This window comes from Nipponia nippon, unplaced genomic scaffold, assembly GCF_047370975.1.
Source record: "Nipponia nippon isolate SJK-2023a ecotype South Korea unplaced genomic scaffold, ASM4737097v1 scaffold_16, whole genome shotgun sequence".
In the NCBI taxonomy this organism is placed as follows: Eukaryota; Metazoa; Chordata; class Aves; order Pelecaniformes; family Threskiornithidae; genus Nipponia; species Nipponia nippon.
In genome coordinates, this window is record NW_028262332.1 from 2398950 (window position 1) to 2425840 (window position 26891).

The 26891-nt window shown below is 49.4% G+C and overlaps 1 protein-coding gene across 15 annotated transcripts in view; it reads left to right on the forward strand.

The window, feature by feature from the left end:
* Positions 1 to 26891, forward strand: part of EHMT1 (euchromatic histone lysine methyltransferase 1) — a 121575-nt gene that overhangs the window by 42709 nt on the left and 51975 nt on the right. For 6 of the 15 annotated variants that reach the window (XM_087753177.1, XM_087753186.1, XM_087753180.1 and 3 more), the window contains exon 2: positions 16898 to 16985. In XM_087753177.1, coding sequence (XP_087609303.1) covers positions 16898 to 16985 — 88 coding nt within the window. Of the gene's footprint in view, positions 1 to 510; positions 627 to 2585; positions 2619 to 6912; positions 6984 to 10725; positions 10889 to 14188; positions 14201 to 16897; positions 16986 to 26891 lie in introns of those variants that run through there. The other 9 variants (XM_087753174.1, XM_009475904.2, XM_087753178.1 and 6 more) reach the window with 6 other exon arrangements.

A 26891-nucleotide genomic window follows, 5' to 3' on the forward strand; every position in this document is an offset into this window, starting at 1 on the left:
CTGCTTTTTAACTTTCTTGCAAATGGAGTTAAAATAATCTTCAAGCTGATAGAGGGTAGACTGGGGTAGGTTTAGCTTTAAGATGGATGGGAAGCACTATTTGCATTGCGAGCTAAAAGCCTCAGTTGAAGCCCGTTGGGGGGAAAAAATAATATTAATGGCATTTCATTAAAATACTGTAATTTGTGGAAGGCCCAGAGTGAAAAATCTGCTGGTTTGAGTGCCACTAGGAAATGCTCCTTTTTGCACAAGGCTTGCCTGAGACAGGATTTTCCTTGCTTTTGTTCTAAAACGAGATGCTTGCTGCCTAAAAACGCCTGCGATCCCCGCAGCGAGAGCTTCACCTCCTTGACAGAGGATGGAAGCAGGAAGGTTGGCCGGATCGGGATGAATCCTGCACCTTTTTTTTTTTTTTTTCTTTTTTTTTTTTTTTTTTTTTTGCTAATGACACTTCCTTATGCTTACATTTCATTAAAGCTCTGAAATGGCTGAAGATCAGCCGGTACTGAGCATGCTCCGGGGTGGAGGCTGCACCCATAGAGTGAGATGGATTTGTGGCTGGAGGAGTGATAGGCCTGGAGTCAGGATCTGGAAGGACCCAGCAGCTCCCCGCAGACGGGACAGAGGTAGGGCAAATCTGGCCGATTCCTTCCCGTGCCCCCGGGCCGGGGGAGCAAGGAGACCGGATGAAGTAAAAACTGTTGGAATTGATTCAAAAGCAGCATAGTTAACCACTGACACGAGATGGCTTCAAACCGCTTCCTGCGGATCAGCGGGGAGGGGTTTTAAAATACTGACCTTTACTGACTGGCGAACCTATATAAAGAACGGACCTGTCTAATGTTAGGGTGGTGACATGAAGTGACAGCAGGCAGGGGCTGGCAGCGAGGGCTGCGGGGACTTGCTGGGTTGTGCCTTCATATTGGAAGGCATGTGATCGCGTCTCAGTCGTGGGCTACGCGTCTCGGTCGCTAATTATTATTAATGGGAAGCCTTGCAGGGCACAGACCTGCTCTGCAGTTTGAATCTAGATCCGTCTGTGATTGTGGGAGGGTGAAAGAATGTAAAACTCAAACTCCCTTTTTCGGGCTTATTTTGCATTCCAAGGATTGCAAACAAACCTTGCCACATCAGGTCCTCCAAACTGGCAAGGAGAGGAGGGAATATAGATATGCTTATTCCTTTGGCTGAGAGATTTTTTGTGCTTCTTGCAGGGGTTTAACATCTTGGCAAGTGGGTTTGGGGGAAGGAAGGGGATTCTGTGAGTTGTGCTAGGTTGGGCTTTTGGATTTTGTCGGTAGTTGCCAGCTTTTTACAAGGAATGTGTAAGCACCAGCAGGTATGTGCTGCATGAGCCGATTGACTCCAGTTGTTGAACAAGCAAAGCTGCGTGGTAAAGTGCCAATAAAACATTTACGTTGGCTCTCGATGTTTGTATTAGCGAGGTGTAGGGAAGATCTGACTTGGTGTGGAGCAGGGGGGGAGACGTCGGCCACGAGCCTCGGCCCTCACAGACCCCGTCTCCTACGGGAGGTGTGTTACTGGGTGTCCACACTTATTTCAGCCTGGCTGTAAGCAGAGGTAAGGCAGAGGTTTGCTCTACTTCGGGCACTGTGAATACGTTGGTATTACAAAGTTATTGTGTTTAACTTCATTAACAGCAATCTCTGCGATCACTGTCTATCTTTAGCCTGCATGCAGTAAGATAGACCTGCTCTTCCTTCAGGGCAACTCCGGCTGCTTTTCCTAGCGCAGTTCAGGGGGCGATTGGTGAAGAGCAAAACATAGATTTTTATTTTATTGCTGATTCCCAGGTGACGGTCTCACACAGTTGGGTCACTCTGCACCATGAGTCACTTTATGACCTAAAGTAACTCGCCTATGTATTGCCCGGGTCTGTTATTTCTTGTGTACCCAACGCTTCCACAGTCTTTTCTGAGCCTGTTTGATATGTCAGCCCTGCACTAAGTTGGTGACCAGCTTGCTTACTGGTGTCGCTTTTACGGTCCCTGCATAAAAGTCTGCTGGAGCCCCAGCTTGCTGGCCACGCAGAACTTCTCTTACTCTTTCATGGACGCTGGCTTGTTTATGGTTGGATGAATAAACAAAGAAAAGCGTTTATGTAAAATAAACGGCATTGCAATTGTACACTGAAAGGAAAATGGGTTGATTTTCTTTGGCTCAGATGGGGGCTGTGTTTATGGCTTCTCAGAATTGATCCTGGTGGCTTTTTCTCCTTGTGCGACTCTGGTGTTGAGGTTATCTCAGCCCCAAGTTTTCATGTCTGGTCTGGCTCCCTGGATGAGGAAATTTGACTTAAACAGTTTCAGATGCTGGAAAACCACTGGTGTGATAATTTCCTATTGTGCTTGTGTGAAAGGTGGAAGGTAGCCTTAAAGACCCACTGCCACCTTATGGCAGTTGCTGAAAAGCAGCCTCTTCAGAGCCAATTCTGTATACTCATCATGCTTGCTTTATTTCTTCGCTCTTAACTAGTGATATTTGCATGAAGGCAGGAGCTTTGTTTTTAAAGAGTTCATCTGCTCCTTCTGTTCCTTGCAGAAATTTATAATGTCAGCGGAATTGCTTGTAGAGCCATCAACTGCGATATTTCATAGGTGAGTTCATGATTTGGGGAGAGAGATAAAAGCATCATGAAGCACTGATTCTCCTCCAGCGAAGAACTTGCTTATTTTCATGTGAATGCCCTAATCCTTAAAAAAAATAGGTGTGAGGTCAAAGAACAGGGACACGTTGAACACGTGAGGCTCATCGGCAGGATCTACACCCGAGCTCCAGCGTTACAGCAAAGTGTTGCAGCAGAAGCGAGATTGAATGTGAGCAGCCATTTTTACAGCCGGCTTTGCTGGCAGAAGACTACTAATAAGCAGGATGGCTTTGCACTGACATGGGTCTGACTCCCACCCCAGCTACTGTCCCCCAAATAAAACAATAAAACATTTGTCTGTGGAGCGAACGGTAAGTGTGGTTACAGCAATGAGCTTGCTCGCTGTTACTGAGACGGGATATGCAAGGGCTGCTGTATTTAGGACCCTTCTCGAGCAAGGCTGTCTTTGTACGGTAGAAGCTCTTGATATGCGATAGCTGAATGAAGGGGAGAAATGGTGTTTTTAGATTTCCAAAATAGAAGGAGCCGTGGTTACTATAAGTTAAAGCTGAAGGAGTTTATAATTGGGAACTGTTAGGAATACAGTATGTTCTAAATTACAGCTGTCTGGCCAATATGCTTCTAAATAAAGTTCTAGGATTGCCCTGTAAATGAAATACTCAACGCATATTCTTATCAAAACATAGCAACATCTCCCAGAGAGCTTACATCTCAACATCTGTCGCAACAGCATCTCTTTTTTTCTTCTTTATTTTCTTTTTTTTTTAATTTTCTTTTCTTCTTCTGTGTCTGTGTGCGATGTACTCAATGCAGCGTCCCAGGGAACATTTCATGTTTCCTATTAAGTAAAGCAGTTTTCAACTTTGCTGGGGAAAGAGGGGGAGGAAGGGAAACGGCTTGGAAACTTTGGGGAAAAAAAACAGGTTTTGAAAGGTGGAGAAAGCTGTGATTCCAGAAGTGTGCATTAATGATTGCCTGCTCCTTCAAGGCTGTTACCTGAGCCTGGAGGTGGACGTTTGGGCTCCCTCGGAGGATACTGAGGACGCTCAGTGTGGCCTGGGAATGGGCGTTCTGGTTAGGGAATGCTGTACATAACGGCTGAGGAGGGAAGGAGGCATTTTAACAGCTTGCGGCGGAGCTGGGGAGCGGTTCGTAGCAGTGCAGAAGCAAATCAGGATTCCAGCAGAAATACTCATATCGAAAGTCCCTTCAGCTCATCGGGCTTTTGGGATCGCTTCCGAGCAGGCTGAAAGGGAGCTTCAGATATGAGCGACTGGAGGGTCTGGAAGGAGAGGAGCCTGATGGAAATAAGGAAAACCCCCTGTATTTTGCAGAGCTAAATATTGTTCTTCTTATAGAAAAATCTCCCCTTGCCTCCCACTTGTGCTTCCTCTGCAAGGGAGCTGTGAAAATGCCGTACGTAATGGTGTAATTAAGCGAAAGCCCTGAGGAACCTGGTGTCCTTTGTGAAAGGAGGTTGTTGTGCTGCTGCCTTCCTCCTGAAAATGTGACGTTTCTGAAAGGGATATTTGGGCCCTGAATCGGGGAACGGAGGCCAGAGAGCCTTGGTATAAAAATACCTTGTGGTTTTATAGCTGGTAGAAGATGTTTTGAACGGGGAGTGCTATGCTGTCTCGTACCGGCTTGGTGGGGAAACTGCTGGAGAGTACGTGGGTTAAACAAAGGAGGAAAGCTTCATGGGGCACGGGCTTGTTCTTATGCTACCTGGTTAGAAAAACTAATTCCTCAGCCAGTCTGGAGATGGGTCTCTAACCAGCTGGTTAGAAAAGAGCCTGTGCCTGTACAGCACCCGACGTCTGCGAAATTGGGGAGATGGGGGTCCTGGGTGTCCTGGGGCAGAAGGCACCGGTCTGACAGCCGACGGACCCTGCCTGGGCACGGGGGTGGCAGTGCCAGGCTGAGCAATGCCGTGGTGGTCTGGAAGCTTCTTTCTCCTTTCGGATGGCATAAATTCAAGGTCTTATCAATCAACACGCAAGCATCCCCCGCGAACGCGGCGCTGTGTGGAGATGCTGGTCCGATGCCGACCGATTGCTTCGCTCGAGTTGGTTGTGGAAGCATCTGCAATACCCTGATCAGCTTTGCTTTTCTTCTTAAACAGCATTTAGTGCTTTCAAGGATGACTGTGAGATGTGAAAAGCGCCTCTGGTAGCTTCTCTCGGTGTATGTTTAACCTCAGGAGTAAAAACATTTCTAGCGTTGAGCTGCAGTGGGGAGTGCTGCCCTTCTGCGTGCGCGGGAAGGCTGAGGCTGCGGTGTGGTTCTCCGTCGTTATTTTATCTCTGAAAGGGGATGTTGACTGTGGTAGTTCATTGACGCTGCGTTTCTTAATATCTTTCTTTCTATTTCTGTGTTTTTAATGAAAGCTTGGTAATTTCATGCTGCAAGGAAGGGCAACGCGTCAACTGTTTTAAAGCCATCTTTGGTTTGAACTACAGTAATCTTTTGATGCGGTGGATAATACAACTTCTGTCTGTGTAGTCAGTTTTTGTTGCTTTTGTTTGGGGATTTTCGAGTTTGTCTTAAATGAGTTGCCTCTACACCTCTCAGCAACCAATAGAAAGGCCAGGAAAATCTCATTTTATGTATATTAAAACTTAAAATTTACATCAAACAAAAACCCAGTGGGTGAAAGAGAGATCCTTGCTTTATACTGTCACCTCAAATATTCCTTCTTTATCAGTTTCAGTCATCTTGATTTAGCCTTGTGTGTTTTAACTGTTTAGTAGTGAAACTTCTCCAGGGTGTGGAGAGAGAAATAACGTCCTCGTAGCGGAGGCAGATCCGTGGCAGGCTCTTTGCTGCTTTAACTATTGCCACTTTGCAAATGTGCCTGGACATGGTGGTGAAGTAGAGAAAACGTGGCTCGTTGATGTCTCCAGCCTGCGATCACGCAGTGGCAGGACACGCTCCTGCGACGCTCGGCAGAGGAGAGGAGGGGATGGGTAGAGCAGAGCAGGCGATGGCTTCGTGCTTGTGCTGAAGGCCTGAATTTGCATGCCTGCTTTTGGTGCAAGGTGGAAGGCAAACAAAATCCTTGGGCTCCTGAAAACCTCACTATGGATTTCGAGAGCTTTTTTTTCTCCCTACATGCAGGCTGCTCCCTGCCCCCCCCCAGCCCACTGTACCACGTTACACTCAGCTCGTCTTCATTGTCATTTCTACTCTTAAAGAGAACTACCTTCTCTGCTCTCATTTTTTTGAAAACTGTTTTTTCTTTGGGCAAGAACAAGCGGGTGGTGCCACAGTCCATTTCTGAGTTTCCTCTTCCTTCTGGCCTCTTCTCCGGGGTTGCCAGCCACCCTCCCCCTGCTCGGGTGGGAGGTTCTCCAGCGCGACACCCAGCTCCAGCCGCCTCCTGCTCCTGCCTCTGATAAATGCCAGTCTTGTGCTTGAATCCCTTCCAGCCGATCTCTGCTTACAGATGTTCCTGCGAGTTGCTCCGGCAGTTTTACTGGGAGCTTGAGCAGATCTGAAGGTTGCCAAGAGTTTATGCTTAATTGTTAAGTGGAACAGAGACAAACTACTTTTATTTTGAAGCTAAAATTTCTCCTTTTATCTTGCTGGCTGGGCCAGCTGGATCACATGGTTTGACATAGGCTGAGCTCAGAGCTCCTGCACCTAGTACTGCACTATCACTTCATTAGGGTTTTCCCCCCTCATTCCATTCCCCCCCCCCCCTTTTTAATGGCTGTGTTTGTGATACCCTTTTAAGGTTGGTTGTACCAGGTCAGGTTGTCTTATTAATCCCCACAGTGAAAAATAGCTTCCCTTCAGCTCAGCAGATCGGATCTCGAATGCACTTGCAGTTGGACACTGCACACTGAACCAGTTTAACCCGTGTGCCTTCATCCCAGTGCTCAGCGGTCGGGCGCTTCATTAAGCAGAACAATATCGGCACGGGAGCGTCCCCAAGCCGCGCAGCATCCCTCCCTGTCCCTCCCGCCTCTCCTTTTCCTGCGGGCCAGGGCTACTCTTGAAGGCCACTGAGACAGAACACCTCACTCTATGGTTTAAAAGGCTTTTTTTTTTTTCAGGCAAGCGATCAGTTTTGAGGCCTGGCACCCTGTCAGAAAGTTGACAGATGATCTGCATTACCGGTGCGTCCCCGGGATGCCCGGGATAATCGCGCTCCAATGGACGCCCTGGAGCCGGCAGGTTCTCTGTGAAATGGCTGCAGCTTGGAGGGAGCAGTGAAATGGTCTCCTCTGGGCATGCTCACTCTGTAGAGGGAGCTTTTATCACATGAGCAGAAACTGAATCACTGCTCATGAGGATCTGGAATATGCAACTCTTTGAGTCTTCACCAGAAGAAGACAACAGATGTCCGCAGGTACAGCAGGGTCCACCTCCCATGCCTCGCAAAGAGGGGCTCTCCGCCGGCCCTGGCCGCAGGCAGGCTGTCTCCCGCTGGGGAAGGAGCAGCCTCGGAGAGGAGGAAGACAGTTTGGGGAATCATGGCTGGGGGTTATTTCTTTATTTCTTCCTATATGCGTTTATTTTCCTGCCCCGTGCGCGGGAGGGCAGGCGGGGCGCGCTGGGGAGCCGGCGGGAGGAGGCTGGCCAGGCTCCGTCCGTGCTGTGGGGATCCTTGCCTTGTGCTGTGCCATGGGCTTGCAGGCACTTCTGCATCCGACGTCGCCTGACTCCGGGAAAGCTCGGGCTTTGTTTCCTCGTGTCTGGGTGGTCTTTTATTTGTCTTCTGGGGTGGGGAGGCTTGTTTGGGGTTGGGTTTTTTTTTTTTTGGTGCTTTTTTTTTATTTTTTAAAGTGTGAAGTTTCTGGAAAATTTGGTTCTCCCAGGAGCCCTCCCTGCTTGCAGCTCTTGTAAGCAAGAAGAGCAAACGCTGGGGTGTCTTTGCTGCTTGAAGACGGAACTTCCAAAGGGGAGGAAAGGGCCTGTGGCCACGTGGCACCTCCTCGCTAGGTCTCCTTTGACAGCCTCTGCTTGCATCAAGCAAGCCTACAGCTCACTTCTTCGGGTGGAGGCAAGAGTGAACATTATTTTACCAGAAAGAAACAATCCTTTTTATTTTGAGGTGGCTTCCTCCCTTCTCTCTTCTTTTCTTTTTTGTTTTTTTTTTTTTTAGTAGTAGCTTGCAATCCAAGGGAACAGCTGATTAAAATGAAACATCCGTGGTTGATTTCATGGCAGGAGGCCCATGTCTGCAGCTTATTTTAAAAGTTGCCTGCAATTCAGACCCCTGGCCCTGCCACACTGCTGTTTTGTTTTGTTTTGTTTTTTTTTTTTTTTGCTGTCACTTGTGTTAGATGCAGACAGCTCTGTTGGCTGCCACAGACCTCAGTGGGACTTGGGGTGGACACCAAAGGTTCCAGAGCTGTGGGGGGTCTGGGCACCCCCGGCAGCGGGCAAAACACCAGCCTGAGCTTGCTGGGCTCGAGGGAGACCCCTGAAGCTGCCAGGCAGACACGATATTGAATTTTCAATCGAGGAGTGAGATGTGACGATGGCATTTAAAAGATTAGGAAGCTTACAGGACGGTCTGTGATACCTAATCTAAATATCTATCCTGTCTCCACTGGACTATAAATACGCTCATTATTTGTCATCTAGAAGATGTGTGCTACAGGAAAAGGCATCAGAAGAAGTCACAAGGAGAGAAATGAGATTTCTTTTTAACAGAGAAGAGCAGAGGCCTTGATGTGCTGCCTGATCAGCTCCCATCCAGGGGAAAAAAATGTGCTTTGGGTTGGATGAAGGCTGAGAAAACAAGCAACCAAAAAACTGCTGAAGTGTGCAACGTGTGCTCCTGGGTGGTGGTGACCACGATGACACCGGTGGGACAGCCGGCTGAAAACACCTAACGCTCTGTCCCTGCCAGCTGATGCCCTTTGAAAGCGTCTGCAGAGAGATGCTGAAAAGCCTGACCTACTTTGGAGGGAAGAGAGAAACCCGAGGTCTGGACTTTGCGCTGCTTTCAGCAAGGGTTAAGAGCTCCAAACAGGGGCCTTGGGGTCTTGTTTTTTTTTCCCCTTCACGTACTTAACTGACTTTTAAGCGCCAGCACAAGCTCTTCCCCTCTTCCCAAGAACATGTTTGGACAGAACTGGGCTCTGCAGCACACACAGGGCATATTTTCTGCTGATCATCCCCTCTTAGACAAACCCTGGGCCTGGCAGCAGAGGTGCGGGTGGGCAGGATCAGGCCCAGGACCTGGGGGCTCAGGCTGTGGTTGCAGCGGTCGTCCTGCGGCTCCTTCTGCCAGTGCTGGAGCCTGGCTCCCCTGACCTCTCCCATGTGGTGCCATCTCCTTATGAAAGAGGATCGCGTGCATCTTGTGCAATGGCAGGGAGCTATTTTATTCAGGCAAACAAGGAGTTTTAAGGAGCTTCACCCTCCTGACCAGCTGGTTTGGGGGAGGGCTAGCTTGATTCCTGCTGCTCCTCTTTGTTGTCCTTTTGCTGCTTTTCCCTGAAGTTTTTCCTTCTCCCTTTCCTGCTCCTGGAGCTGAGAGCAGTCGAGGAATCGCCGCAGTGGGAGAGCTACCTTGATTTTGGTTCAGCTGAAAGGCTCGGGGCTCTGGCAGCGCATGCTCCCCGCTTGCGAGGCTCGGAGGACCATATGTTCCTGCAGTGACATATAATTCAGTAATTTGGAAGCGAATCTTGAATTTATAACCCTTAACTACCATTTTCAGTTGGTTCTTTTTGACTCCTGTAAATTTAAAGAGTTTTGACACCAACCCCTCTTTGCAGAGAAGACCCTCGTGTTTCCCTTGGTCCCATGGGATCTGTCCCTCCCCGTGCCTGTGCGAGCTCCTTGGTCTCTTGGGTGGAGGAGGAAATGTCTGGCGTTGCTGCACGGTGGCGTTGGTCCTGGAGGGGGGCAGAGGAGGAGGATGGGCAGCGGGCAGCACTGCCTGCCAGGATTTACAGTAGTCAGGAAAGCAGCAGGAGCAAAGCTCACACACTGTACGAGCTAATTGGAAAGTATCCTTAAAAAAGAAAAAAAATTAGAGGGAAAAAATGTAGAGCAGGCTTTTTGAAAAAAATGTTCTGGGATCCAGCCTAACAGCTTGCTTCCCCTAAACCAGGTAATGTATTTATCTTTTTCCTTCAGTCCCCATCAGGAGGGGGAAAGCTGGTGGACGTGGTGGAGAAGGGGCGAGGCGGTGGGGGTTAAGAAGATCTGACGTGCAAGCATCTTCCCTGCAACGCTGCCATACTGTGTCGGAGCAGCACAGTGCCTCTTGCAAAGGAAGCTTTTCACAACTTGTCCTTGTTCCAAGGATGAGGAAACCTCCAGCTCTTCTGGCATTTTCTCTCTGTCCTAAGTCAGAGCTGCTTTCACCTGCAAAGTATGATCAGCACGGACAGGGAGAGGGCTGGAACAGAGAGGGGCTCGGAGCAACCTTGCAAGGCTTTTCATGGAGCTCCTGGTGTTAAATGAGGAACTTTTCCCCTCCTCCTCTCCTCATTTTCCTGTGTGCCTGCAAAAATACTCTGGTTTGCATTTAAAGGAGAAAACTGTATGTGCTGGGACTACGCCAACTTGTTTATTCAAGGGAAATACCATATTTCCAACCCTTTCTCTCACAGAGGAAGGCTTGACGGAGGATGGCAGACTGGGCTGGGTATTATATTTTTAGGTGACATCGAAGCACGGTTGTGATTCAAAGAAGCTAAAAATCATGGCTGGCATTTTGCATCGAGCTCTGCGAGACCTCTCCTCCCCATGCCCCCCAACCCCCAAAGGGGTTAACTTCTCCCTCCAAAACAGGTGGATTTTGACCTAAATCAAGGAGGGAAAAAGAAAAAAAAACAACAAAACCACCACCACAAACCCACAGCCTGCTACTTTCCACGCTTTTACAATTTCCCTTCTCCAAAGCGGATTTTTATTGCGAGGGGCTGGGGGGCCGCGAGCGGTCGGGAGGCGAGCGCCCGCTCCTCTCCTCCTGTCAAAAAATGGCAGGTCAGTGTGTGTCTGTAAACAATGCAGTTATGAAATGGCAGCGCCAGGCCGAGCTGAGCATGCTCGGGAGCAGCCTGTAGGGGGAGGTGAGCCGAGAAAGATGATCTAATTCAGTGCAATTCTTGGGATTGAAGGAAAAGACCAGGCTCCACTCTTAATGACAGAGCAGAAAAAAAAGGCCCCACGCCGGGGACGAAGCCCGTAGGCCATGGAGGAGAGGGTGTGAGGATCTCCCACCTCTAGGACTTCGGGTGCTGGGCAGCGCTGTGTCGCTTTCTCACCCTCCAGGAGAGTAAAGCCTTGGTGAGGTTTTGCTGTAGTTATTAGAGGGACAGGCCCGAGGGTGCAAGTTTTATTATTATTATTATTTTTTGTCTTTTTTTTTTTTTTCCCCCACCCCTCTCTTTCTCTGTCCGCTTTTCTGGCTCACAGGCGTCGCTGTCTTGCTGCTGGCCTCTCGATGGCTGGAGGTGACCCAGGCGGAGGTGGTGTGGGCAGCTGAGCAAGGTCCTCCAGGTCCCAAGGGAAGCCCGCACGGGGCTTTCCCTTCGCCGACCCGACGAGCCCTTCTGCCGGGCGCCGTCAGGACGGGCAGGGGGAGAGGGAGCTGCTCCGCTGGCTGCGGCGGTTTGGGGGTGGGAGGAAGAGGAGCGTGGAGGCTGAAGAGGTGCTTGAGCCCCGTCAATGGGGGTGAGCTGCCTTCCAGCTCCCCTGCCCTCGGCTGCTGCAACCTGCTTGCTCCAGGCTCCTCTTGGTGCTCTGGTTTTATCCTGGCTAAGCCTTCTGGGGACTGGGTGTTTCTGACATGGCTGGTTTGCTTTTGCTAGAGATAGTGATGAATCTTGGTCTCCATTTTAGGGTTTTCTTCCCCCCCTTCCCTCATGGGTGCTAGGAGAAGGCAGGCAGCAGCTGTACTCCTTGCTAACCTCAGCCCGTGGAAGGAGGAGATGCCTTTGTCTGCTCTGGTTTTACACTTGCCTGCACATACAAGTTGCACTGGCATTAACTCTACTGGGACACAGCTAGATGAGTACGACGCTTCCCAGCGTGGAAGCGGTGAGGAAGCGTAGCTGTGTCCATGCTAGGGCTGTCGTCCGGTGAATCGTTCTCCCCTTTACAGGAGGCCACGGGCTCTGAGCCCCCCTTGCCTGGAGCCTGCACGCCATTGTGGACCGCGTTGTCTTATGAGAAGTCGCTTTAAGTCCTGTTGTGTTTCATGCACGTGTCTCCTTGTTCCCAGCTGTTGCGTGCAGGGACTTGCGCCTCGTTTCTACCCTTCCCCCGGTTTCGGGAGTTGATTTGCGTGGCTGGAATGGGAGAGAGGACATGGGGGTAGAGAAGGAAATGTTTCTTTTCTTTTAGGAAGAGTCTGGATGAAAGGAATTCAGGAGACAAAAGAATTCCAAAGAATTTGATTTGGGGACAGACTTCAGGCCGAGGGCAGTGCTTGTTGTGAGCTGCAGATAAAATTCCATGTTCACATGATTGCGTGAGGCTTATAAGGAAGTGGCCTTAACCTAAAAAAATAGGAGCTCTGAGACTGGTGATGGCTTTGTAGGCCAGGTACGCTGGTGGTTACGTTTCCTTCCTTCTCCAGATCAAATGCTTCTGCTGTTTCTAATGACAGGCCCGTGGTCAGCGTCCCCATGAGCAGTGATCGCAGACCTTGCCCGTGCACAGCAGGACCTGAGCAGCCTTCACATGCCTACAAAAGAAACACTCTTTCTACAAGCGTTTCCTTAATCATGACTTCCTGTATAATTAACTACAAAATGTTTGTCTTCTCTTTAAGGCAAAGGTTAAAGCAAGTTGGTTTGGGTTGTGTTATTTTTTTTTTTTTAGGAGAAAAAGGGAGGAAAAAAATGAGTGAATGAGAATCTGCTGCTGCTGGGGTTGCATCATTTGTTGAGAGCTTTGCCTCTCTGCCTTGCTACAGCGTGTATTGCAGACCTGACCAGCACAGGAGGTGAAACCCTGCCCTGCTGGAGGGCTGGCGAGAGCTTTCCCTGAGCCCTGGCTCCGCCTGGGAGCTGGCGTTGGGGTGCATGCCCCAGCCGCTCGTGGGGAGCGCTGCCCGGTGGTGTCACCTCTGAGGGGTCGGTGTCTGCTGAGCGCGGACCTCCCGGCTGGAGGCTTCGCAGGCCGGGCAGGATCAGTCCTGCCCGTCCCGCCGGGTCTGCAGGCAGGTGTGATGGTGCAACCGCTGCCCCGAACGGGAGCGAGCAGAGTTTCAGAGGGGTCCTCCTGCTCCGAGCCCTCTTTCAGATTGACCGGCTTTAGCTGCATGGCTCCGATCAGAATAACGCTGCTGCAAAGCCTCAGGTTCCTAGACGGTTGATTTTGAAGACAAAAAAAAAAAAAAAAAAAAAGAGACCCTGGTGAAGGTAGACATCTTAGCACATCAGCCTCCGCTCCTTCCTGGTCTGCTTGGGGAGAGCTCTGGTTCATGATGTAACTCACTGGTCTCTTGGGCTTGGTAAGCTGCGCTATGTTGGAGTTTTGCTGTGCATGTATTGTCTTTGCCTATAAAACCTGTGTGGACCTTTGCGAAGGGCACCCAGATGGCTGATGAAAATGCCAAGGAGGAGGCTGAGAAAGCTCTTTCTGTGTTTCCCAGCTTTGCTCTTTTTCTCTTCTTTTTTTTTTTTGTGGGCTTTTTTTTTTTTTGTTTTAAAGGCACCACTGTAGTTTCTAGTCGTCCTCTGTTTGGAAATGCTGCAGAGCCTTTCCTTGGCTGGTCTGACCCATCTTCCATCCCCTCCAAAGACCTTGCGGAGGAGAGGAAGCCTGTTTTCTTGTAAACAGAGATGGAGAGGAAAAACTAAACCAGCACTAGCTCCTCTGCTTGGATCCTCATGGCTTTTAAAGCCCTTTCAAAGACCTGATCAGTCTTTCTTAAGATGCAGTAATTTTTTCTTCCCCTTGAAACCTAAAAATATAAGGGGGTGGGGGGGAATAATGCTTCATTGCTGGTGGTGTGTACTTTTTATGGAGGCTCTCCAGCCACGGAATGGGGTTGGCGAGGGAATGAAGGCGAACGGCTGCGGGAAAAGGGGGAAGGATAAAAAAAAAAAAATGGAGAGAGTGAGACTTTTATTGTGAAGCAGCCTGTGCTTGGCAGTTGGCTTTTGTTGGGACTGCTGCAAGAGCAGACATTTCTCGGCGGGGAGGGTGGGTATAGGATTTCCCTGCCAATCGGGAGCGGACGGATTGGGGCATGGGGAGTGTGAGCAGAAAGGGAAGTTTGCTCTGAATTTAAGGGAGGGATAAAAAAACCCAACACACACACACACACACAAAAATGGAGGTATTGACACTTGCAGTGAAGTTGCTGCTAAGTTGGTTGGGTGGTGCCGTGGGTTGGTGGGAATGAATGGGCAGCGCTGGCGGTGGGTGCCCGTCGGTGCTGGGTGCTGGCTGCTGCATTTGCCGGGTGGTGATGGAGCAAGGAGGGGAGAGCGCTGGCCTGGGGGGAAGAGGCTTCGAGCGCTTCGCAGGGGTTTCCTGTAGCTTCCTTTTGATCAAAATGCTTCAAAATTCACAGCTGGCTTTTTTTAAAATTTTATTTTCTACCTTGATGCTGAGGTTTTGTTCGTTTCAGAGCGAGGCATGGAAGTTGTAAAGCTGTCGCTGCTGCTAGCGAGGGATGTGTCTCTGAGATGGGGACCAGGAGAGCCCGTCAGGTGCCACCTCGGTTAGCCTTGCCTTGGCACCCAGCTTTTTGTTACTCTCCCAGGAAGAAAGCGATGGTTTCTCTCTGGCCTCTTTTGGCATTGGAAATTCGGCTTTGAGAGCTCCTGCCGCTGGCCAGGACACGGGGCAGCCCGGAGCTCCTGGTAATTGCAGCGAGGAGGGAGGGTGGTCGTTAGCTGCCGAGGTCGGATTGACTCCAGGGTTCCTGCAGTGGCTTTTCTTCATAGGCTGAGCAGCAGCAACGCCTCTGTGGAAGGGAGAGCGTGGATGATTTGTGGAGTGGGGTCGCTGCTTATAAAGTAAAGAAAAACTGAGAAGCGAATGGGTAAAAATTACCTGCTGGAAATCCTGGGACTTCCAGTATGAGTCGGTTTAATAGCAGGAATATCAAGTCCTTTCCTTGTTGCAAGAAAGATTGAGAAAACAAGCTGGGCCCTGTTAGACAGACTGAGGCTCTTTATCTGCTGCCGGTGTCTGTGGCGAGGGCCTGGGTGCCTCTGCCCATGGTGGGAGCCGTGGGGCTGCACTTGAGCCCCGGCTCGCTGTAGCTCTGCATTAGTCTTGCAGCAGGGTAAGTCCATGAGAAAACTGAAGTTATTCCCAGTTTACAAGAAGTCTGGGTAGAGGAGAAGTAGGGTTTACAAGCAGATGTTTGCAGCAAGGATATATTTTATTGGCTCAGCAAATAAATAAAAAAAAAGCTGATCTATGTTCAAACTTTGGGCTGTGTTTTTTATGATCATTTCTTGATGGAAGCTGTTGGCCAGCGTCTGCTGGAGGTATGTTCTGTTTCAGGCTATCTGATCGGTTGGCTGAGCTGAGGTTTCAAATCCTTACAGCTTGCTTTTTGGTCTGTGTCTGCAAATCTGAAGTGGTGCGCTGGGGGCACAAGTCCCCCCTTGCTGAGAGCATCTAGACGTGGCCGTGTTTGCTGTTTGCTTGCGCTCGGGGGCAGGCAGCCACCCACAACCACCTTCCTCCTCGCTAGAGGAGCAATCCTTGAAGGAGCCCTTAGCTCCGCACGGACAGGCCTGGCAGGCGGTGGAGGCTTTCCCAAGGACCGGTGCCCAGCCGGTGTCCCTCGAGTTTCCTCCTTCCCATCAGCTGCGTGTTGCTTTGCAGACAGTGGCATTTAGGTGCAGGGCAGGGTGGTCCTCCAGGCACCAAGGGATGGGGACCTGGTGCTGGATGAGCCCTCCCTGGCTGCATGGGCAGGGGGCTGCCGAAATTGGGGTGAAGAAAGACCCCCCGCTGCAGTACCTGCTGGCACCTGGCGTTGCAGCCGAGTTCACATGGAAACACAAATGACAGGGTGGCTGGTAATAGCAATAGCAACACCAAAGCTCATCTCCCCTGCTAGCTTCGGACAGAAACCGATCTGGGAAAGGGCAAGCTGCTGCTGGGAATGGTTTTGGAGCTGATACACCGGGCTTCGTCTGTGTGTGTGTGCGTCTTATCTCTTTTGCTTGCTTTATGGGAGATGGGCAGGTTGTTTTTTTTTCTTTCTTTATCATTCAGTGCGCTTTAAACCTTGTGATTTGCATGGCTGCAGGCACCATCTGCTCTCCGTGCTGGCCTACAACAGTTGGCTTGACCTGGGCTTATTCTTCTCCTGCGACTCAGGCAGCGTGCGGTGAACCCTTCAGCCGGCCCCGGCGGCGGCCGTCGCTGCCTCCCCCATCACACGGCAGCTTTGCAAGGCAGTCGCCATCTTTACCTTTCAGACCAGCTTGTCTCCTTAAACGCAGAGCTGTGTCAAAGGACCCCTTCCCTTGTGTGTTTTTAATACCTTTTCCCTTTTGTTTTGTTTCGGTAGCTTTTTTTTTGTCTTGCCACATCAAAAAAAAAAAAAAAAAAAGAGAAAGAGAAGGTATTAAGGCTGCAGACCTGATACAGCAACGTGACTCCAGGCGTGTGAAAGGCAGAGGAGACGAGCAGGTGTTCGCTTTTTACAAAAAAATAAAAAAAGAGAGGGGAAAAAAGAAAAATTACTTTCTATAGAATTAAAAATAGAGCTCATTAACTTGAATAAACATGGATGTTATGAATGATGAGTTAGCTGTAGCTCACTGATGGTTTGCATTTTGTAAGTTACATTTGAATGAACTACAAAAAAACCAAAACCACACAAAAGCATGCTTGGGTTGGAAACGTTGATAAGTGATGTGTAATGAGAAATTTGATAGAGCTGCCTCCCCCCACCCAAAACCTAACAAGTTTCGGGGGAATAAGGGTCACCTCTTTGAGATTTCATGACCGTTTTAATCCACGCCTGCGCAGACGTACTCAGCTGGATTCCCGAGCAAGTTACGCTCAGAAGAACTGGCTGCATTTTAACCAGAGATCTGTGAGGTCTCAGCCCTGGGCGCAGCTCGAAGCCCCTCCGCTTCTTGGGCGAGACGGGCGGTCGGCTGGGGCAAGCCTTGCCGGTTTTATCTTTGACCTGTGCCTTGGTGGCAGTTTCCTGCCAGCGTTATTTTGCAGAATAAGGTTTGCCCGTGATGTAAACAGGATGTGTCCATGATTGTCTCTTCTTTTAAATGCAACGTATGTATGAACGTTGAGCTAAACCGTGATATTTCTTTTCCCCCCCCCCATCCCTTCTCTCCCCACCCCTAGCGAACAGTGCTGAGTAAGGGAGAGACAAGGAAAGACGCCTGCATGAAGACTGAGCTGCTGAAAGATATCACCAACAACAAAGAGGAAGGTGAGCACCTGCCTCGGTTGAGGGCCAGACCTTGCTCGTGAGGTCGGCACGTGATGGGAACAAAACTGGGGGCTTGGAGATGTGCTCTGTCCCCCGAGCGTCTCAGGTGTGCTCCCACAAACAGAGTGGCTCTGTTCTTCTCCTGTGTTTATTCTGAGCAGGGCCCTTCCCCAGAAGATGCAAATTTGCTTTTCGGTCCATCCATCTCCACCCACCTGAAGAATTATGTCTCATTTTCACTTCTGCTTTGGTGTGGCTGTGAAGCGCAAAGGAGTTACTTTGAACCTACTCTGTGTGACTGGTTTTAACTGAACTCTGATCCCCACCACACGATGACCTAGCCCTTTTCCTCCCTCTATTAAAGTTAACTTTCTGTTTTCCTGTGAGTTTCTCTGTTGCTCCAGAACAGGCATTGATCGCTGCAGGATGGCTGGTGGGGTTAGACGCTCCACACCTCGTGCCGTTGTGGGATGCTTTGTGGCTTCTGCGTTGTTTCTGCTTGCTCTTACTTTGCAGGATGCAGCGCACATGTTAATTTGACGAAGTCTTTCCTGCGTGGTTGTCTGTGAGTTGCATGCACACAAATCTGAGGGCTTAATAAATGTGTCAGTGGGATTAGGAAAAAAAAGCCCCACAGCCCTTTATCTCTCCCTGCCTCCTTTCTTTCCATGGCTTTATTATTCCTTGACTAGTTACTTCTCATAGCTCTGCAGGGATTTGGTGTATTTTTGTTCTCCTTTCCATTATAGAGCATTAGAAAAGCGCTGAACTGGCCCCATCAAAATACCTAGTCTTAGCTAGAAACAAAATTTTGGACTGAATTCCGGTGTGTGAGTACAGCATTGCTTTTTCTTTCTCTTCTGTCCAGCATAATGTTTTGTCAAGCTGCTCTAGTTTGAAAGTAAAGCTCAGAACAGGCAAAATATTGAATGCTGCGTCAGATGTGGCCACGGTGCTTGCATATTAACTGGGAGCACGTGAGCGCTGCTGCTGACGCCAGTTGCGTATGGATCTCTGGTCTGGGCAGGTGGACACTGGGAGGTCGCGTTGCTCTGGGAGGAGACCCTCGCTTTGATCCCTTGCCTTGCTTGGCTCAGGGCTATCAAGCTAGTTTATTTAGCTCTTGGTTGATCTTACGGTAAGTGTCAAGAGTCTATGGAGGTAAAAATCCAGAAGGAGGGTGGGAAGAGAGCCATTTCTGTGCTTTGTATGTCTTGACTGATTTTGACTTAAAGCAAATGCTGCGTATCGGAAGGAAGCTGAGAACCCTCCCTGTGCAGGAACAGTCTCGAGGCTTCACGAGGTGCTCAAATTCCAACCACTTCAGCTTATTGTCCAGTTCTGTTAGTGGGGAAAGAGGGGTCCTAAAATGTGAACTGCATCATCTCCATTCTTGTGGTAATGTTCAGATTGTATCCTTCTCTTCCCAAGCATACCACGTACGTAAAAGACAATGGTTTGCGTGGTCGTTGTGCTGTATGCATTGTTCTTTGCTGACCTTCGTTACCCAGCTGTGATCGTCACAGGAGTTCAGTTAGTTAACGTCCCTAAAGTCTGTTAATAACAGTGTTTAGCGTTGGCAAAGAATTCACATTTTTGAGTGTTGTGTGAACACAAAATCATTACAGCAGACTTGCAAGATGGCATGAAATAGTTTCTTTGAGCCCTGTTTCCTGACTCAGGGATGGGTGGCAACATAGGGAGCTGGGATGTGTGGACTGGAAAAGCACCCTGAAGTCTGACATTTCTCTCTTTAAGTTTGCTTGAACAGTCATGTTCCTTTAGCGAGGAGAGTGGGACCAGTACTGTCTAATATTGTCATCAGTGACATAGACAGTGGGATTGAGTGCACCCTCAGCAAGTTTGCAGATGACACCAAGCTGAGCGGTGCAGCTGACCCGCCTGAGGGACAGGATGCCATCCAGAGGGACCTGGACAAGCTTGAGAAGTGGGCCTGTGTGAACCTCATGGGGTTCAACAAGGCCAAGTGCAGGGTCCTGCACCTGGGTCGGGGCAATCTCTGGTATCAGTACAGGCTGGGGGATGAAGGGATGGAGAGCAGCCCAGCAGAGGAGGACTTGGGGGTACTGGGGGATGAAAAGCTGGCCATGAGCTGGCAATGTGTGCTTGCAGCCCAGAAAGCCAAGTGTCTCCTGGGCTGCAGCAAAAGCAGGGGGGCAAGGGAGGGGATTCTGCCCCTCTGCTCTGCTCTGGTGAGACCCCCGCTGGAGCCCTGCGTCCAGCTCGGGGGCCCTCAGCACAGGAAGGACATGGAGCTGTTGGAGCGGGGCCAGAGGAGGCCACAAAAATGACCAGAGGGCTGGAACACCTCTCCTGTGAGGAAAGGCTGAGAGAGCTGGGATCGCTCAGCCTGGAGCAGAGAAGGCTGCGGGAAGACCTTACTGCAGCCTTCCAACACTTAAAGGGGGCTTATAAGAAAGATGGGGACAGACGTTTTAGTAGGGCCTGGAGCAATAGGACAAGGGGTGATGGTTTTAAACTAAAAGAAGGTAGATTCAGACTAGATACATAAGGAAAAATTTTTTACGATGAGGGTGGTGAAACACTGGAAGGGGTTGCCCGGAGAGGTGGTAGATGCCCCATCCCTGGAAACATTCAAGGCCAGGCTGGATGGGGCTCTGAGCAACCTGATCTGGTTGAAGCTGTCCCTGCCCATTGCCGGGGGGATGGACTGGATGGCCTTTAAAGGTCCCTTCCATCCCAAAGTATTCTATGATGCGTGGAAACGGGAATCAGCACAAGTCTGCTGGTGCGTCTGGGTTCTAGTTCAGGCTGAGCTGCTGCAGCGGACTGATCGTGTGTTTGATGGGAGCCATGGCCTGCAACGTAAGACTAGATCTGGTCTGGATTTTTTTCCCTTTGGGAGAATCCCCTTGGCAGGTTATCTGTCAGTATTGAACCTGGGATCTAAAACTTTCAGAGGCTTGAACTTGCAGATCCAAAGCGTGACTAAACTAGCTGTTTGGGCTAAAGACTTTGTGTGAGTTACTCTGTTTATCCCTCGTTTTATTCCCCCTTGACTCAGAAGGGTCTGATGCTGAGGTCAGTATCGAATCCCCATTTGAACTGTTTTAACACATATTATAGCTCCACTGCTGCCTCTGCATGGCCTTTTACGAGGTGCGCCTCTACGTGCACGCTTGTGCTTTCTCTGTGTCCAAGATGGGCCAGGAAATTCAGGTAGCTTGCAGCCGTGGATGAGATTTAGGGCTCTGTCCCCCAAGTAAGGCACATCGGCACCGCTGCTGTAGTGCCCGTGACTGCTGTCTGGCTCCACCGCTGATGAAGGTCATCACGTTGGAGATCTCCACAAAGATCTCCTGTTGCAGGGAAGGCTCATACTCTTGTGGGGCAATAGCTGAGCTGTCACAGTTCATGATCTGGCGTTTTGGGGCAGTGCATCCCCTTTCTTGGTTGTCCTCAGCGTGCCAGCCTGTCATCTGTGACAGCTCAGTAGCTGCTGCCCCGGGGGACGAGTTGTCGGTGTCGTCGGGCTGGGGCAGGGAGCTGGGGGGGGGCTCTCGGGGAGCAGCCTGCAGGTAGGGGGTCCTTGGGTGGGCAGTCGTGGTCTTCTGTTCTTTGTTCCTGGAGTGGAAAGTATTGCAGCAATGCACTGTTGTTACCAGCTGGGTTGTCCTCTTCTAGCTTCACCCTGGCACTGATAAAGAGAAATACTTGAACTATAAATTTAACGTACATCTGTAGGAACAAGATCTTTGTGTGCTCCCAGCGCTTCGTTTCCAATTCTGGGGTTGAGTCCCAGCCTGCGTAAAGCCCAGTCAGTGTAAGCTGCTCACTAGAGTCAGTGTCCCCTTCCGTGTAAAATTGCTCAATACAGATAGAAAAAAAGCTGTGCAAGAGACTGTGTTTTGTTGTTCGTGGGGAAACGTTCCAGTTCAGTTCTACATGTGGGTGTGAGTTTAGGTCCATCTTTCCCTCTGACAGGGAGGGGAAAGGGGCAGGGAGATGGAAGAAATGAGCAGAAAAGAGTTGCTCTCGTGTTTTATTAGGCCATATTGTCTTTAGTCTGACTCAGAGAGAAACTAATTAAAAAGTGGTTTCTTTGCAAGAATTGCAAGTGATTTCAGTTCTCCTAATGTACGTAGCTCCTAACTCCATGCTGCATTTCACTTGACCTCTCAAGGCAAACCACTCCTTTTCTGATTCCTCAGCCCCAGAGATGGAAAGTTCCACTAAAGCAGCAGCACGAAGGAGCGGGAAGGGGAGTTGGTAACAAAGTTCTCCATTAGCGTTGGCGTTTCTGAGACTTCACCCGAGGCAGCTGTTTTACAAGAGCACGGTGCTGGAGCGTAGTGCTGGGTGAGATGTGCACAGTCACTTTGCATTCAAATAAACTTCGAACTGCTTTTAGAGACTGTCAGGGTTTTAAATTCCTGGAGGGGCCTTTTTTCTCTATTTTTTTTTTTTTTGTTTCTTTTTTCCCCCTTTTATTGCAGATAGGAAGCCGCCATGAGTGGGGAAAGTGGTGCTTTCCACTGAGCAGCTGCAACCTTTGCATTCCCAGGTGCAGAGATGGCTGCTTTAAAAGGGGAGAAACAATAATCTCCTTGCCTCGCCGTACTCAGCACTGGGATCCCCTGCTGAGACCGATGGCCAGGAGACCAGACAGAGCAAAATGATGCTTAGGTATTTTAGATGTTCACCCAGATGTGCACGCAGGTACTCCCCGTGCTCGAGACCCCTGCTCCGGGAAGGCTGTGCCCCGTGGCAGACAGGCTGCGGCAACAGAACCGTGCTCGGAGCCTGGCAGCCCCAGAGCAGGAGCATCCCTCAGTCACGGACGGGCTTTGGGCCTCGTGGCCAGTGCTGTAACACCATGGACCCGATGCCACGGCAAAGGAATGAATTAATTTCACGCTGGCCATTAAACTGCTTTGAGTCGCCGCCGGTATTCACAGGCAGCCCACCGGCCAGATTCCAAATCCCGTTTACCTGACCTCAGTATAATCTCGTTCTTGAGCATTATCAGCAGAAGTTGTTCTTGTTTTTTCTTTTTTTTTACTTTTCTTTCCCTGTTTTGACTCTCGGCGTGTCTGACGGGAGGTGGGAAGCGGTGACACTGCCACAGGGTGACAGTGCTCCAGGGCACTGGGAGGAGCGGCACTTACGTTTTGGAAATACAGGGCCAGGCTCTTGGATGGGATATCACCCACCTTCATGGATTTAAAAGGATGGGGGGAAGAAGAGACCATCTATAACTCGCCCCAGGGAGGAACTTTGGCCTGAAATGCTTAATTCTCTTCATTTCTTGGCTTCAAAGTGCTTTGCTTTTTGGCTTGAACGATAGAGGTGGTGCTTTCCCTTCCAATGGACGCAGGATCTCTAGCCACCGGTTCTCCCTAGTCTGTGCGGTTTCAGTCCCCATCTCTTTGTCATCCTTTTTATGTCAGCTGGGCTCCTCTCTGCTTTACAGTTTTCTTTTTTTTGACTTTGAGGAAGGGGGGAGGGAACTGTTGTAACCCAGGGGTTATAAGCAGGTGCATTTCTCGCTTTTAAAAGTTTATCGAGCAGGACAGTTGGGTATTGAATAAATGACTGTGGTGTCTGTGGTGTTTTAAAGATGATCTGCAAAGTGCTTAAGGTAAAAAAAAGTTTGTGAAATGTGTGTATATATAAATATAAATGTGTGCAGTACTTACTTGTACTGCCATTCAGAATCAGGAGCTTTTCACTTCAGCTCTGTCTTTGCTTAGGTCAGAGTTTGATGTTCCTCTTGCGGCAGCCGAAGCCCCGTGGCTCTGCTGAAGGCGCAGAGCTGCCCGGTGCTGGGGGCACTCGAAATGCAGGGAAAATACCGTGCAAGACACGGGCGGCTGGGTGTCTCACCTCTACCAGTGCTCAGCACCAAGATGCTCAGAAAAACGTGTAAAAGTTCCAGATCAGATAATAGCGCATTTGCTTGTAGGATTTTTTTTTTTTCTTTTTCCCCTCAGACCTGGTGATGATTGCATTTTGGTCTGGAGTATAAGGGCTCATAACACTTGCATATTTTTCTTATTTTGTCTCACTGAGCAGTGAGATCTGAATTTAAAAAATTATATTTCAGACTTTATTTTTTTCAGAGCATTCTCAAAGTAAGACAGAGTTTTGAGCTGGTCATCTGGCTGCCTGCATATGTAAAGTTTCTGGTGGCTGCTCATCCCCTTTGGTCTCCGCAGAGGCAATTCAGTTCCCTCTGGCTGTGGCCGGGAGGGCTGGCGGGGACCGTAGCCCATCTGTTAGCCAGGCTCTGCCTGTGGGCAGGTTTTGGCAGCTGAACCGAGCTCCGGGGCAGGGCCGGAGCCAGGTATGGCTCTGCTGGAAGGGCTGGAAACCCAACAGGCAAAGGCAGTGGAGAGGAACCGGCATTGCAGGAGCCTGGGCTGGGAGAGCAGAGGTGGGTTTCGTTTTGCCTAATTTAGGGGTTTTTTTTGAATTATCGTTCTAACTCTGGACTAATCCAGCTCATTTCTGCTTACACGTGGTAGGCATGTCCAGGCAGTGATTAGTTTATCCAAAGACAGATATCTAAAGTCAGACTGTGCTTTTTGAGCTGTCGTCTTCTTTCTGTTGGTTGCAGTGGTGGCTTAGGGACACCCTGGAGTTTGAGGTGGCTTTTAGACACCTAAAATGAGATGAGGTGTCCTCATCCTGTCTGACTTAGCTTCTCCCCTGCTTTCCGAAGATTCTCTTCTCTTCATGAGAATCTTAATTCAGTTTTGAATGACGGTGTTTGGTATTGAGAAGAAAGCTTAAGACTGAAACTTCTGCAGAGGGTCTGCTCGAGCCAGGGGAGAGGTGGGAGGGGTGTGAACTCTTCCTTGCTCTCAACGAGTTGTTAATTCAGAGAAGTGATTTAAATATATTACTGATTATTCTTTGCCACGTGGAGTTGCAGGGATAATGTATCTGCATAATTTTCTGAGTCTTAAATTCCTTTATGTAGCCAGCTCCTAGAAGATACGCCTTTACTGAAGTTTGGTTCAACTTGGTATCAACTTCAGATTTCTACCTGGGAGAAGGGGCACCGCAACAGAAAATAAATCTCTTGGGCAAGTTACCTCTCCTACGCGTTGCTGGATTTTAAATTAGTACCAAATGCTTGGATTGGGATGCAGGCAGCGTTGTGGTCAATGTGACAAGCTTTTACTGCTGCGTATGGTGTAGGGGACGCATAAGGGAGCTCTGAAAATACTAGGATGCTTCTGGTAAATGAGGTTACACTTCTGTGGACACAGGCTCTTTCTACCTTCCATTTTTTTAATTAAAGAATGGTGGTAGGTTAAGGAACGATGAGGGACTTGGAGAGAAAAGTGAATACAGAGGAAACACGGTTTTGCTGTGTTTAGAAGGAATGAATACTGTCAAGTTGTGAAGTTTTTTAGAGAAATACCAATTTGGGGTTTTTATTCACTTGCAGTGCACAAGAACAGAAAAGCTGTTGAACAGCATTTTCAAGAAGAGAACTTGATGCTATGAGGTGTATTTGAAATCAAGATTTTAGCAGGTTTGCAGTGAAACTTTTTTTTTTTTAAATAATGGAAAAGAGATGAAAAGGTCATGTCAGGAACAAGTGTTTCTTTACCTGTCTGGTGCTGTTGAAGAGCTGCTGTAGGCTGTTTTATTCAGTATTTCTCCATTGTGAGGTTCCTGCTGTCTCTGGTTTGTGTTCCCATCCCCATCTATAGGCCTTATTTCAGCAAAAGTGTAACTATATATTGAATTGTGTCTATTCAACAATGCTTGTAAATGTGCACTTAGTGTACCTAAGACTTGTTGAACGTGGTCAGACTTGCAGGCCTGTCCTGTTACCCGAGGATGGAGCACCGAGTTAGAGGCAGAGCATCGTGGCAAGTAGAGCGGTAGCCTAGCCTGGCATGGCAACTCCTATTTTCCTATTGCCCGACCGGGTAGTTTGGTTGTGAAAACCAGACTAGCTTACTTGGGTTACCACATCTTATTAAGCAACGCAGCTGCTGACATAAACTAGTTCTTCGTGGGGGTCTCTTTAAGTCGATGTTCAGGTAGGACCCTGGGATGACGAGCTCCTGTGGTCGGTGGGTTGGCTATGGTGCTTCTTGCAGGAGCCCTGTGCCGTACAGGAACTCAGTTTGTAGAAAACAGTGCTAATCCAAAGTATTTATGAATTTGTTTTAGTGCTGCTAGAAAAGGGCGCAGGAGGATGGAGATGATCTTTCCCCAAAGAAGCCTGTCCCAGCAGCTCCGGACAGCCTTGCCCGCGGTGCCTCGGACCTGTCGGAGGCTGGAGAGGGACGTAGTCTCTGTTCCCGTTCAGTCCTTGGCCTCTGCTGGTTCTTGCCAGCCAGGGAGCTGTGTGGTTCCAGTTGCCATAACAGCTTTTGTCGCGTGGACGCGTGTCCGTTAGGCACCGCATTGTGACGCTCTGCAGTGCGTTTCGCTCAGCCCGCTGAGCGGTGGCGGCGCTGATGGTCGGGGCTGGAGCTGGAAGCTGTAGGACCTTGCTTTGCCCTGCAGCATGTGCAGTCATTTACGGCATGGCAGAGTGGGTGCGTAATCCTGTTAAATCAAACCCATACCCCTGACGACTGCTGTCAAGTTCTCCAGTTCTGTGCAACTTCAGGGACTATGAAATTTCATATCTTTGTTTTGTCAAATCTCGAGTCATACAGATTTGGAAGTCTGGTGCCTGTTTATAGGGGATTGATGGCACTTCACAGTCAATCAGATCGCATTTTGCATGGTTATTAAGAATGGGGGGGGGGGAAAACTGTACATGGTATTTTAATTTTAGCCTCATGGATTTTTCATAAAGTCCGTGACGCTTTCTGGAGTAATGCCGTTATTCTTTCCCCTTGGGCAGTGCTCTAATTTACCTTGTTTTGGTTGCCTTCATGGCAGGTAGAGCAATTCTTGCCCTCTGCTTATTCAGTTTATCTAATATTCAGCCACTGAAGTTATTTGACTGCTCTGGAGGGAGTGCACAGTATTTAAATCAGCAAACACTGAAGGCTTCATTCGGCCAGGTGCCTGGTGCTGAGCACTAGAAACCTCCATCTGTGGCTAGGGAGCTCATTTTTTGTTTCCTTCTGGCACTGACTTTGCTGAAGTAATTGTTTTAACGGCCACAGCACAGTCTTTTAAAGACACCAAATGCAGAAAGAGAAACAAGAATTGAAAGAATAAGGGCAAAGCCGTTGGCTTCCTCTGCCCAAGACTTTTCAAATAGTTAAATAACAATGAAAAAACTAGCACTTTAGATTTTCCCAATCAGAGCCGCTGCTGTCCAAAGCGAACCCTTGTGCGCCTTGTCAGAGCTGTCAGTACGCAGAAGGTGGTCTGGGTAGCGTGAGAGGGCAGGAGGCGGAGGTGGTGACTTCAGGTCGTGCTTGGAGAGCCACTCAGTTACTGCTGACCAGTCGTGGGGTTTCTGCCTCTGCCCCCCTGCATGTGCTCCAGCGAGCACTGGTGAGCAATTTTGGAGGTTTTGGAGCTCGTTTTGGAGGCTCTGAGCTGGCAGAGCCCATGTGGGAGGCAGTTGCAGGCTGAGCTGCCTGGGTTTGGGGGGAATGGACCGCTTAGTGCAGGTGTCTCATCAGGAAAAACGGCCAGAGTTGAAGACCAGGGAAGAGTTACCACTCGTCATCAGGTTTTGAAGACACTTTCCGGTAAGGAGCTTAGTGCCCAACATCTGTGGCTTTCAGTTGGAAACATGGGGCAGGACTAGGACTGTCCCCCTTGTAATTTATGGGTAGGACTAGGCTGGAGCAAGTCGAGCACTGCAGCAGATCTTTGAGACCTACCTGGGCCGAGCCCCAACCAACCTGGTTTGAATTCAGCGTTGACCGTGCTTCAAGCCGGAGGTTGGATTGGATGGTCTAAGTGTATCGACCAGTTCTATGGGGG